The sequence below is a fragment of the Aspergillus pseudonomiae genome (genome assembly GCF_009193645.1).
Source record: "Aspergillus pseudonomiae strain CBS 119388 unplaced genomic scaffold BDV37scaffold_99, whole genome shotgun sequence".
Taxonomy (NCBI): Eukaryota; Fungi; Ascomycota; class Eurotiomycetes; order Eurotiales; family Aspergillaceae; genus Aspergillus; species Aspergillus pseudonomiae.
In genome coordinates, this window is record NW_022476091.1 from 90,627 (window position 1) to 103,673 (window position 13,047).

Sequence of the window (13,047 nt, forward strand, 5' to 3'; positions counted from 1 at the left end):
ACCCCTATATATACATATTCTACACTAGTTTCCTTGTATTGATGCTGAAGCATCGAATTAGGGCATAGATACCAAGTAGTGTATCTCCCAGCTGATCCGCTGTATAGAAAAACATGATCATTTAGTGTGTTACTGAGATGGACTATCCATTGGAATATGAAGATATGTATGTATGTATGCGCATGGTCACTGGTATCCCTAACATATTACTAGTGTACCAACTGGTAGCTGAGCGCGAAGCGCTCTGCTATTATATGTTGTAGTTTGCTGTAGGCAGCCTTGAAGGTTTGCGTTGGATGAACTACTGTACGGAGTATATCTTAGGTATATAATACTACTAAAGATCTTAAAACCTGAGTAGAAGCATAACTAGGCCCTAAGCCTGATGTCTCTTATATGTAGCTATTTCAATCCATAATTGTAAAATTGTAGCACTCAAGCGGTGAGCTTCTCTCGACAAAGATCAACCGACCAGTTGTCTCGCGGATGGGTAAAATATTATTGGTCAGCTCCTTTAGACATCTCCGAAGTCGCTGGTGGGTAGTACCCACCCTGTTGATTCATACCTTTAGCAAAAGTGCTTCGCGACCATGAAACATTCTTAACGTATATCCTTCCGTTGTTCCCTTCTCTTCACAGTGGCCTTGATTGTCTGAAAAAGTCCATTTTACTCCTCGATCAACCTCCACTCTCATCATGCTGCAGGACATCGGGGGCCCTGTACCTCCTAATACTGACCATGTATGTTGCAGTCTCTTCCCTCCCCCGCCTGGCCTTTGCCGTTCTTAAAAAACAAACACTCCATCATGAGTATTCTTTTAGTCTACTACCACTGCTACAATACCTAGCCCCGCGCACAATATATCTCATATCACTAACGGAAACAAGGCAGTCAGTGTTTCGCTTCCAACATGGAAAGCCAATGTTGGGTACGAAGAAGGAGAGCCGTGGGTCATAAGTAAGATGCAATGCGGTTATCCTCGATTCTTCGTACACCCGACTATTAAAGAACTTGCGAAAGAGGTTGTGCAATGCTACGGAAATCCGAACACGGAGTCCGCCATGTTGTTTCCTTCCGCCAAAACTGCCCATATCTGTCGTTCATTCATCCTGTCGAGATTATCTACAGGCGACTCGCATAGCGTGCGTGTTGTAGAATTTGTCCCTTCTCCACGTCCAAAATCCGAGTCAGCAAACGTCACTTCGCTCTTGTCATGTGTGATATACCCAAATGAACTTGCATCGGTTGCGAAGCAAGTATGGCAACATACGGGCAATGGTGTGTCAAGCCGTCGAGGTGAATTCTGTCACAGTGCATTGAGAGACGGTTTTCTTGTGGAAAAAAAATCTACTGCGACAGACACTGTAGCCCAGCGGATATGTAAAGGTCCGCGAAGATACCAGGGAAAGAACACGGTGAACGGTGCTTTTCGGGCAGGTGGGACGCATACCTCACCAACAGACTCGTCGATGACCACGGATGGTGTACGGGATGGGCGAGAACATATCCAGTTCATCGAAGAGCGTTTTGGCCGGAATTTGAATACTTCCCTAGCAGACCAAGCAAAAAGAGCTGTGCGCAAACGTATAGCAGGTGTCCTCAAAGCGGATGTGGAACTGAGTGAGGCCCTCAACACAACGTCTGAGGAGGGAAGAGTAGCAGGGCTAACAGAATCTGATGTGTTCCTTTTCCCCACTGGTATGAGCTCAATCTTCAACTCCCATCAGATGTTGTTAGCCGCCAGAGGCGCCATGAAAAGCATATGTTTTGGTTTTCCTTACATTGACACGCTAAAAACTCTTGAGAAATGGGGGCCCGGTTGTTTATTCTATGGAAATGGCTCGACCGAGGACATAGACGACTTAGAGGCGCGATTAGACTCTGGGGAAAAGTTTCTCGCAGTCTTTACTGAGTTTCCTGGCAATCCATTGCTTAAGTCCCCGGATCTCAAACGCATCCGTTCTCTCGCAGACAAATACGATTTCGCAGTGGTTGTGGACGAGACAGTGGGCAATTTCCTCAACATCAATGTGCTGCCATATGCCGATATTGTGGTCAGTAGTCTAACAAAAATCTTCAGCGGAGACAGTAATGTCATGGGGGGTAGTGCTGTGCTTAATCCACATGGACGATACTATTCATCTCTCAAAGACACTTTTGCCCGCGACTATGAGGATAATCTCTGGGCTGAAGACGCAATCTTCTTGGAAAGGAATAGCCGCGATTTTGTGTCAAGAATCGAGAAGATCAATAGCACCACCGAAGAGATCACAGAAATGTTGCAAAGCTCACCACTTGGTAAGTGCTCTTCCACCTTTTCGGTCTAAAAGGAATGCGTCTGACTTGAGACATAGTGAAAAACGTCTTCTACCCTAAATGCAACCCTTCAAGGCCCTTATACGAAGCCTTTCGCCACCCCAATGGTGGCTATGGTGGCCTGTTCTCTGTTACTTTCTACTCAACGGCCCAAGCTGTTGCTTTCTTTGATCACCTAGAAGTCCACAAAGGCCCCAGTCTCGGCACCAATTTTACTTTGAGGTTAGTGTTACCACATGCATTCTTAATCCCGAAGAAGATTGTATTAATTAAAAAAAATCAGTTCTCCATACACTCTATTAGCCCACTACGGTGAGCTTGGATGGGTATGTCGATTTTCTTTTCAGTTCTCCTCATTACTATCTGCCCGTCCGTCTCTAATGCCCCTGCCTAGGCAAGCTCTTTTGGTGTAGAATTTGACCTGGTAAGGATAAGCGTTGGCTTGGAAGATATTTCTGATCTTCGCTATCGGTTTCAACAGGCATTGGAGGCCGTAGCAAAGGTCAAGACGTAGAGAGGAGGCAGCAATGTCTCACTACCAGTATCCTTCCAGACTGTATTTGCTAAGCGCTCGACAACGCATGAATAATGATTCAGATGAATCCAACGAGAGAAGGAGAGTCCGTGATCACGTCCTGTCACTTTTAACCGAGTTGGAAGCATGCTATGTATGCCTAAGGCACTGGCTTCGAAGCCAGGACAAGGAAGCTAAGTTTGAAAGACATCTACTAGCATCATTCATAGTATGCTGGTAAATAATTGTCGAACTACTGAGATTCCATCTAACGCCCTCTTTGCGTACGTTTAGCTATGTTTCATTTTGCCCGGTTCAAGGAGGTACTCCTACACATCACACACTATAAAGTCACTGTACATACTACAAAGTGTGAGATAGGGATATCTTGGGTTGATTGGGCAACTAGTGTGGAAAAGAAGAATGGACTTGATCTGGTAGCGATAATGAAGTTATTTGCGAGGAATCGAGACATTAAGGAGATTGAGGCTCTAGCAGTGGCAAAGTACCTTTATTGAAACGTCTTGTAATTACGCTATATTACCTCTCGTAAGTTACTACTAAATCAGGCTAGGCTGTATCTAATCAGCCCCCGTCACGGGACTTGCTGCTCTGGAGGAAAAAGTTAATGTTCGAATCTCCAAGAACGTTTTGTGTCCGAACCTGGCTTCAACGCGGCTAGAAAATAATGCTATAGATTTGACCTGCGAAAGTATGTCCTCAGGCATTTCCACATACTATGCACCCCCAATGGTGCTCTTAATTTTAGATATAGTTGCTAACACTCGCTCTCTCCGTCGTTCTAGTTTACCCTGGATTGAAATCAGCCGGGTCTTTCAGCATAACTTCAATCCGAGGTCCTAGATAGGAAGTGAAAAGAAAATGGCAACTTGTCTTACTGCTCCCAAACGGTCGTTTCTAGCCCTGCCGTTTCTTTTTCCGTCTTCGTGCGAGTCGATCACTCTACAAACACGCCGGCACCAATCCTCGTATAGACGGACGAAACAGCGCCTACGTGTCAAGCCAGATGCGTCATTTGGTGTTTCATCCACCCAATTTCATGATCAAATCATTCACAATCCGCCTTCGAGCGCTCCCTCGGTATACCATACACCGACGAAATTTCTCCCTCTCGATGATGTTCGGCGATCCCTCCGTGGCGCTTCCATGAACAGTGGGAATTCCGGTCAACTACCCTCTGTATTCAAAACACCTGCGGAGAAGAAATATCATTTGAATCCTTCAGACATCGAGGAGATCCGCAGACTGCGACTAAACGACCCGATGACTTGGAGCCGTTGGAAATTGGCTAAGCGCTTCGACTGCTCTCCAATGTTCATTGCTATGGTATGTGAAGCTGGCCCACAAAAGAAGGAAATTCAGAAACAAGTCTTAGAAGCGGTACAATCAAGATGGGGTACAAAGCGTCGGATGGCTAGAGAAGACCGACAGTTGCGAAAAGAATCCTGGGGAAGAGATGAATGAAGGAGGAGCGTCCCATCTTGACTTAACTCTAGCCCATGGATCTTGCTTTGGTTTTCTAGAGGGTCCAATTGATTCGACGCTTGCGGTATCTCTTGTCCATGGCCTATGGGAAGCTCACAGATGTTGTATCAAAACTTGTATTCTAGCTCTAGCGTTACTGTATTGGATTCCATATTGTATCTACTATGCTAGAACCTCACTGGGTTCCAGTAAGTCTTCCTTATGTACTTACTACTAGTAGGATAGTACAGAGGTCATTGTCGCTTAGTTGCGGCATAAAGGTCGCGTGTTACTACCTTTTAGCGCTTCAATTATTAAAGTGTTAGGTAAACTTCCCCTCCCAACCAGCAAATCGTGTCACTTCGATTTTCTTCCGCACGCACCCAAATGCCCCTCCTACCCCGTCGCGTCGCAACGTCACTGAGGGGATATAAACCCTTTTTATCTTTCTCGGTTTCCACTAAAGAATATTGGACACCATATTTTCCATTCTTAGGGACACCTTACTTCTCCTGTCGCCGCTCTTTTTACGGACATATCAGTGATCGAAAAATGGCACCCCAGCTTGATCCGTTTTTTAAGCAGTAAGTTTCTTTCTTTGATCCTCTATTGTTTTATTGTGTCTCTCCCATCATTGTCCTCCTTCCTCCTTCAGTACCCAACAAGTGGACATGTGTTAAAGGCCTGGTGTTTCATCTGTCTAGGGTTGACGGCCTTGCCGAATCTTTCATCGAGCGTAAGTCGAGTGTTGCCTATTCTATCTTCCCATGCAGCATGCTGACAGAACTTAAGGTCTGCGAAAGGCTGTTGCGATCCCTTCTGTTTCTGCACAAGATGAGAACCGGAAGGACGTTTTCAGAGTACGTGATGCTTTATTACTCCTTACAAATAGAATTAACCCATGACCTTCTCCTATAAAGATGGCTCAGTTTCTTGCCTCCGAGTTGGAGGCACTTGGCGCTGAGGTGCATCAAAGGCCGCTGGGAAAACAGCCTGGAAAGGAATACCTTGACCTACCCCCAGTTGTCATCGCTCGGTATGGCAATGATAAAAACAAGCGAACTATCCTGGTTTACGGCCATTATGATGTCCAGCCAGCGTTAAAGGAAGATGGATGGGCCACTGAGCCTTTTCAATTGACGGTTGACAGCCAAGGAAGGATGTACGGCCGCGGAAGTACAGACGACAAAGGCCCCGTCTTGGGATGGCTGAATGTGATCGAGGCTCACAGGAAAGCTGGTGTTGAGCTGCCAGTCAACCTTCTTTGCTGCTTTGAGGGCATGGAGGAGTATGGCTCGGAAGGATTGGAGGAGTTTATTCAAGCTGAGAGCAAAGGCTTTTTCAAGGATGCTGACGCCGTCTGCATATCGGACAATTATTGGCTTGGAACAGAGAAACCCTGTCTAACCTACGGCCTGCGAGGCTGCAACTATTACTCTATCAGTGTCACAGGGCCCGCTCAGGATCTTCATAGCGGAGTTTTCGGTGGATCTGCCCATGAGCCCATGACAGACTTGGTCCATGTGATGTCTAAACTTGTTGATGCTCATGGCAACATCTTAATACCCGGCATCATGGACCTTGTCGAGCCATTGACTGAGGAAGAAAAGGCCCTCTATCCCAATATCAGCTACACAATGGACGACCTTCATCAATCCCTGGGGAGCAAAACTAGCATCCACCCAACGAAAGAAAGAACGCTCATGGCTAGATGGAGGTATCCATCTTTGTCGCTTCATGGCATCGAAGGCGCATATTCGGCGCCGGGCGCCAAAACAGTTATACCAGCGAAGGTCATTGGTAAATTCTCGATTCGGACTGTCCCCAATATGGAAAGCAACGATGTGAATAAACTCGTCTTCGATTACATCAAGGCAGAATTCGCAAAGCTGAATAGCAAGAATACTTTGGACGTGTGGCTGCAGCATGATGGAAAATGGTGGGTTGCCAGTCCCAAACACTGGAACTTCGCTGCTGCAAGCAAGGCAGTGAATCAGGTATTTGGTGTTGAGCCAGATTTGACACGTGAAGGTGGCAGGTATGTTTTCTAGCAAGTTCTCGATGCTACGCCATGACTAAAGCTAACGCAAACAGCATTCCTGTCACCCTGAGCTTCGAACAGGCGACTGGCAAGAACGTTTTGCTATTGCCGATGGGCAGCTCAACTGATGCTGCCCATTCCATCAATGAGAAGCTTGATAAGAGGAATTACATTGAAGGGGTAAAATTGCTTGGTGCCTACCTCCACTATGTTGCGGAAGAGCCTATGGTGGCGGCATAGTTGTAAATCTGCAGCTCTTTCTTGTAAGACTCAGTCAGCTATTATTGATCACCGCGTCTATACAATATGTGATTTTGTTTCACTGCTCTTTATGTAGAAAATGCCGCGAAGAGAAAAATAAGAAAGGATATTTCAAAGTGAAGTAAATATTTCGACGTACAGTGAGTAACATAGTATAGTATCAGCCAATGCGAGCAGAGATTCTGCCTCTTTACACCCCTTTGCCCCTGATGGACCATCCACCTGGGCATGATAGATACTTTACCTACTTCGTTTCTCTACGCCACCCCTAAACAACCTGAGACGCCATCCTCATAGGTACCCAGAATATATATGAAAGATGGTCGTTCGCTTATTAGTGCCAAGTGGGATGTTCTAGGGAATGTCTTAAAAGATACCTGACAAAATCAGAATATCGTGCATTGATATGTACCTCATAAGTAGGGATATGTGGAAACTCGGCATTGGCAGAGTTGGGAAGAAGTTTCCTGCCCATGTATGTATATCTCCTTCTATGCTTAGCTAGTACAAATCTAATTATTATCTACTAGGGGCAGGCCAGCGGATCAAGGACCACTGCCCAAGACGAGCGAAACAGTTTAAGGTCACTAGTACCTAGGTAGGGTTTAGGGACCCCGTCCTAGCAAGTTTGATGTAGAATAGTACAGGGAACGCGGTCACGTGGCGTTACAATTGAGCGACCAATAGGAACACACTTTAGGGGAAAAGCGGGGAAAAGACCTAGCTGGAGAACAACAATAAAATAAAATAATAGCTTCGCGCTTCGCGCTTCGCGCTCCGCTATAAAATCAGCTTGATTTTCTTAACAATCTAAATAATATATATTATATGAAAGCCATTAGATTTAATTTATTAAACAAAAATTGATATAGAAAGAGCTACCTAAATTTCATCAGGCCCTTTACAAGGAACATCAGTCATTCTGAGCTATTCCTAATTTGTAGAGGGCCTGCACTAAGGTGCTGAGATAACGGAAACCCAATTTGGGCCATTTTACGCGACTCAATACGCGCCTCAAGCTTATAGGGTAAATATGACCTACTTTCGCATTGAATGAGTTTTATTCGACTTGATCGGAAGGCCACTAGATCCTATATAGTGGATTCTAATACCATTTTGTTATCTTTGTCACTGCCTCTGTAATGAATGAATACTGATTATCTGTATGAGCCGGTCGCGTTTTACCCATGTCATCGTTAAAGCGCCCACAGGGACCCTCAGAGCCGGGGGAATGGGATGAAGGAGAGGATAACAGGTCAAGGTCATCGTCCAGTGCGCGTCATTTGGTGTGTATTCTTCGTGTGTGTCTTTTACCCCAGCTAACGCTCATGAGAAGCGCAAACGTATTCGCACGTCCAAGTCTCCAGCCTCATACGAAGGAACCGGATTGAGTGACAGTGAAAATGAAGAAAGAATTCAGCGGTCTATCACCCAGGCTTTAGAATACGACGAGGACGAGCTTGAGTTACGTGCAACGCAACTCATCCAGGAGAAGTACTCTTTCGCTAGTGACGAACCCAATGTCCCTGCTGAACATGGAATTCTTGAACGTGTTGAATGCTACAACTTCATGTGTCATGACCACTTTTGTATCGAACTGGGGCCATTAATTAATTTCATAGTTGGGAAGAATGGCAGCGGCAAGAGCGCAGTTCTGACAGCTATAACCCTTTGTCTGGGTGGCAAAGCATCTGCTACAAATCGCGGTCAGAGTCTTAGGAGTTTTATCAAAGAAGGCAAAGAGTACGTGCATTTATCACTATACAGGTTATATGCTTACTAGTTGATGTTCTGTAGGAGTGCCACTATCGTTGTGCGCATCAAGAATCAAGGAGACGGTGCCTATATGCCGGATGACTATGGAAAATCCATTGTTATTGAACGTCATTTCACAAAAACTGGAATAAGTGGCTTCAAAATTAAGGCAGAGAATGGGCGTATAGTTTCTACCAAAAAAGCCGAACTAGACGCTATCATCGACTTTTTCACATTACAATTTGACAATCCGATGAATGTTCTCTCACAAGACATGGCCCGCCAATTCTTGAGCAGCTCAAGTCCTGCTGAGAAATATAAGTTCTTTGTGAAAGGTGTTCAGTTAGAGCAGCTTGATCAGGACTATCGACTGATCGAAGAATCTGCTGATCAGATTGAGGAGAAGCTCAGGGGGCGAGAGCAAGATATTATGACCCTAAAAAACCGCAAAGTTGCAGCAAACCAGAAATTGGACATATCTGATCAACACGAATCCCTAAGGAACAGGGTCAGAACTGTTCGGAGCCAAATGGCTTGGGCTCAGGTCGAGGAACAGGAAAGAGTAAGAAACCCAGGCATTATGGTTTTGCAATCCGGTGTTGCTGATGGGCCGTAGATTAGGAGCTCCTTAGAGATTGAACTAGCTAAAGCCGATGAGAGGATTGCAACCGCTGAAGCTGAGCTGGGCAGCTTTGACGCTGCTATACGAGAAGCTGAGGAGGAAACTGAAGCCGCTGCTGAATACGTTAGACAGAGTACTGCCAAACTCGAACACGCACAAAGTGAGAAGGTGGAGATTAAAGCAAAGTGGGACGAACAAATGACTGAACGTCATGATTTGCAGGTAATGCTCCAGTATAGATCTTCCGGGCTTTTTACTGATGGTCATTGCAGGCACAGCAACGTCAGATACGAGATTATTTAAAAGCAGCAGAGGCTAGGATAAACGAAACGCAGCAAAAGATTGAAGAAGAAAACCAACGTCTGGCTGACCTTAGCGGAGGCAGTTATACTAGGAAACAGGAACAACTCGAGCGAGCAAAAGCAGAAGCTGCACATGCCAGTGCACAGTATGAGGAACATCAACGCAATACAGATCGCCTATACCGAGAGTTGGAAGTGGCTGGGAAAGAAGTGGATTCATTGGCGGCGCCACTTGGCAGAACGAAGGCCGACGTTGAGCAAGCTGAGAAGCTTTTACGAAGTCTAAGCAAAGAAGGAGGACCCAAGAGCTCAGGTTTCCACGACAAAATGCCGTCTCTTCTGAGGGCTGTTCAACAAGAACAGGGCTTCACCGAAAGGCCTGTCGGTCCCATCGGTCGCCATGTGACCCTGCTGAAGCCAGAATGGTCATCTATTTTAGAAAACTCTTTCGGCACGACATTAAACAGCTTCATTGTAACATCTAAAAGAGACATGGACATTCTTTCTCGTGTTATGCACAATGTCAATTGGTACGTTGCCACTTTCCTCGGTTTCCGTGGCTTTACAGAGCAAGCCTTTTTAACAATGCTGGAAGCATATGCCCAATATTTATAGGAAATGATGGGTACATTGATACATCAGAACACGAGCCTGATCTTAAGTTTGATACGGCTTTACGGGTACTTCAGGTAGGTGTCTTTAATTCGCAGAGCCAGCTACATTAGGTTGATATACTCAAATATGCAGATTGACAACGAACTCGTTCGTCGACAGTTGATCATTAACCATGGTATTGAGCAAATGCTTCTAATCGAAAAGCTAGAAGAAGCATCTTCAGTACTCTTTGATGGACAGAAACCTAGGAATGTGAAGCGGTGTTACTGTATTGACCAAATGGACAGACGCCGAGGCATCCATCTATCTTACAACCGTGCGGGGGAGCCAAGCCAGGCGCCGGTGCCTGTATATAGTGGCAACCCACGAATGAAATCGGATCTAGCTTCCCAAATCAGGTGATCCTTAAATGTGTCCATTACCTCACTTATCCACTGACGTTTATTCTTGCAGGGTTCAACGTGATGTGGTAACGGACCTCAGACGTAAACTCAGTGATCAGGAAGAGCAATTCCGATCTGCTCGGTCTCGCTTGGAGGGGTGCAGGCAGGCTCGTATGAGGCATGAAAAGAGTACAAATGAGTTACGAATCACATTACAAAGGAAGGAAGACCATGTGGAAGAGCTTACAGATGCACTTGACAAAGAACCTGTGGAAGCTGACCATCTTGATGTGCTGCGAGCTACGCTCCAGGGGGCCAAGGAAGAGAAACTCATCAACGAAGGGTCATTGAAAGACAGTGTGGAGGCCATGGAAACCATGATGAAGGAGCTTAAAACCATTAAACAACAAATCGCTTCTAAGGATGCCGATATAGCTGCGTCGACGGAAGAGCTCCGTGTAACTCAAAGTGAAGTATGCACCGGACAAGACAAACGCCGAAAGATCATTAACGATAAAAACATTGCGGTTGAACGAATCAATGATAGCAGACAAGAAAAAGAGAGGATAAATAAGAAAAGAGAGGAAATTGCTGCACGCGTTATCGACTTCAGTGAGAAAGCCAGCCTAGTCTCACCGCGGGTTCCAATTCCTGAAGGTGAGACTGCTGCTAGTTTGGACAAAAAGCTGGACAGGCTTAATAGGGATATACAACGTTATAACCAACAGTCAGATACTTCAAACACACGGCGCCAAGATCCTTGAGCTAACTAACTACTAGATTGGGTGCATCTCGCGATGAGATCGCCGCTGAAGCCGCCAAAGCATCCACAGCTTATGACCGCGCCCTTAAGCAAGTGGAGGAATTCAGATTACTTGCGGATGTATATTTCACCCTCCCCGTCTTCTCTCCTATGTTTTTGCCCTTGTGCCCAAGTCTGTTGACTGTATCTGCAGATTCTCATTGAAACACTCAAACATCGCAAGAAACGTTGGGTGATTTTCAGATCTCACATTTCATCTCGGGCGAAGGCGCAATTTACGTACTTACTAAGCGAGAGAAGTTTTCGTGGTCGACTTCTAACTGACCATGAGAGCAAGCTGCTGGATTTACAGGTATATTATATAATGCTGTTCTTATCCTCTGACACAATCTAACAAAACTTCCTAGGTCGAACCTGATATAACAAAGGATAGCACTGGGCGAGGTGCAAAGACGCTTTCGGGTGGTGAAAAGTCTTTCTCCCAAGTTTGTCTTCTATTAGCACTTTGGGAGGCTATGGGCTCTCCTGTCCGTTGCTTGGATGAATTGTAAGTTGGTGATCATCAAGCGCATTGGCTGTCACTAACTTTGGCCTAATAGTGACGTGTATATGGACCACATTAATAGGAAGATGGCAATTGATATGCTTGTATGTCTCTTTTTTTTTCTCTTGTTTCCAAGTCCTGTTACACTGTGCTTGCTAACAAAACAATCAATAGATGCTAGCCGCGAGGCGGTCAGTAGGTGTGCAATTTATACTAATCACACCTGGCTCAAGGGCAGAGATTAGTTTAGCTCCTGATGTCCGTGTGAAGGAGTGAGTATAAGTATCAAGACCAGATATAGCTATCAGTACTGCAGCTAACAAGTGCCTTTTTTTTCAGATTGGCAGAACCTGAACGAGGGCAGACCAGATTAACATTTCACCAGTGATCGGAATGGGGACACTCTGTTTTGTACAGAACATTTTGCAAATAATAACAATCCACGAGGGCTGATGTGTACGAAGAGTGTCCCATTATGTGGACAAGAATAGACGCCTCAAAGTGGTCCTGATTCCACGTAAAGCCCAATATTTTCCGTCATATACTACACACCCTCCGCCACCGGCGGGCAAAGAAGGGGGGTAAAGAAGTCCGTATGAAAGGTAATAAGCATGCAACTTGATTATCGAGAAAGATGGATTTGCAAAACATAGACTAAATGTCTGTGTCTGAGTGTCTGGCTCATTCGTTTAATTGATCCAACTGGTGCAGATCAACTGGAAGACCACTACCTAAACACGCTCCGTTCTCTAGAGGCATCTTGAATGACCCTTGATCTCAAAAGCGGGGCTCTTGCGTCCGGCAAGCTGCCAGGACCTGGGCTAGCAACTGAAAGAGAGCTTGGTGGGCTCTTCCGATAGCCTAGCATCATGAAACAACAAAGTCGATCAGTGATTGGGAAAATACATAAATCCCTACATTTCCCTGCTTGTTCATGGATTAACCTACCCAGAAGCTGGTTCGGGGTATTTTATGGCATCTCGATGGTTGGATGCTGGGGCATTTTGTTACATATAGGGCTGAAAACACTTGCGTCATGGTGGAGAAATGCAGCAGCTGTCGAGAGGTCCTGTAGGCAATGGACTGTGTCATCTAACACGATTTACAGTGTATTAGACTGCGATTTAATAGGTCTGCATAGACTGGCAGGAGCACATTGCCGAGATACAAGAGGTAATAGAATAGATGACCACTGTCTACACCTACTGTCAAATGTCATAACAGGCATGGCCCTTGTGGTATAAGCCACACACCAATTTCTTCAGCTTCGGCCGTATTGCTTGTCCTCATGTTGACTGCTAACAATAGGATATAGTACCATAGCTCTACCTAGTAGGGCTGCCAGTTCACTTGACTCTATAGCATCGTACCAGTTAACACTGTCACGTGGGGCATGATGTACAGTACCTAAAAGCGGCATCGTTCCGAGTTGTAAATCGGTGGTA

The 13,047-nt window shown here is 45.5% G+C and overlaps 4 protein-coding genes across 4 annotated transcripts; all 4 read left to right on the plus strand.

Annotated features, from left to right (window-relative positions):
* The first annotated feature begins 590 nt into the window (after positions 1–590).
* On the plus strand, positions 591–2,979 carry BDV37DRAFT_234326 (cystathionine gamma-synthase). The gene is made up of 5 exons (XM_032080406.1): positions 591–741; positions 889–2,299; positions 2,356–2,539; positions 2,601–2,643; positions 2,712–2,979. Exons 1-5 carry the CDS (start codon positions 697–699, stop codon positions 2,829–2,831), a joined length of 1,803 nt encoding a protein of 600 aa, XP_031936638.1. The 5' UTR covers positions 591–696; the 3' UTR covers positions 2,832–2,979.
* A 422-nt stretch (positions 2,980–3,401) lies between these two features.
* Positions 3,402–4,602, plus strand: BDV37DRAFT_260926 (mitochondrial 54S ribosomal protein mL58). The gene has a single exon (XM_032083270.1). It carries the CDS (start codon positions 3,714–3,716, stop codon positions 4,314–4,316), a length of 603 nt encoding a protein of 200 aa, XP_031936639.1. The 5' UTR covers positions 3,402–3,713; the 3' UTR covers positions 4,317–4,602.
* A 10-nt stretch (positions 4,603–4,612) lies between these two features.
* BDV37DRAFT_260932 (M20 family dipeptidase) lies at positions 4,613–7,184 on the plus strand. The gene is made up of 5 exons (XM_032083271.1): positions 4,613–4,900; positions 5,021–5,052; positions 5,109–5,176; positions 5,237–6,354; positions 6,411–7,184. The coding sequence occupies exons 1-5, from the start codon at positions 4,704–4,706 to the stop codon at positions 6,595–6,597; spliced, it is 1,602 nt and encodes a 533-aa protein (XP_031936640.1). The 5' UTR covers positions 4,613–4,703; the 3' UTR covers positions 6,598–7,184.
* A 460-nt stretch (positions 7,185–7,644) lies between these two features.
* BDV37DRAFT_260937 (DNA repair protein SMC6) lies at positions 7,645–12,682 on the plus strand. Its single transcript, XM_032083272.1, has 14 exons — positions 7,645–7,904; positions 7,955–8,361; positions 8,416–8,935; positions 8,990–9,217; positions 9,268–9,827; positions 9,893–9,986; positions 10,045–10,310; positions 10,366–11,022; positions 11,076–11,178; positions 11,252–11,410; positions 11,466–11,605; positions 11,658–11,706; positions 11,777–11,874; positions 11,942–12,682. Exons 1-14 carry the CDS (start codon positions 7,806–7,808, stop codon positions 11,988–11,990), a joined length of 3,429 nt encoding a protein of 1,142 aa, XP_031936641.1. The 5' UTR covers positions 7,645–7,805; the 3' UTR covers positions 11,991–12,682.
* The last annotated feature ends 365 nt before the right edge of the window (positions 12,683–13,047 follow it).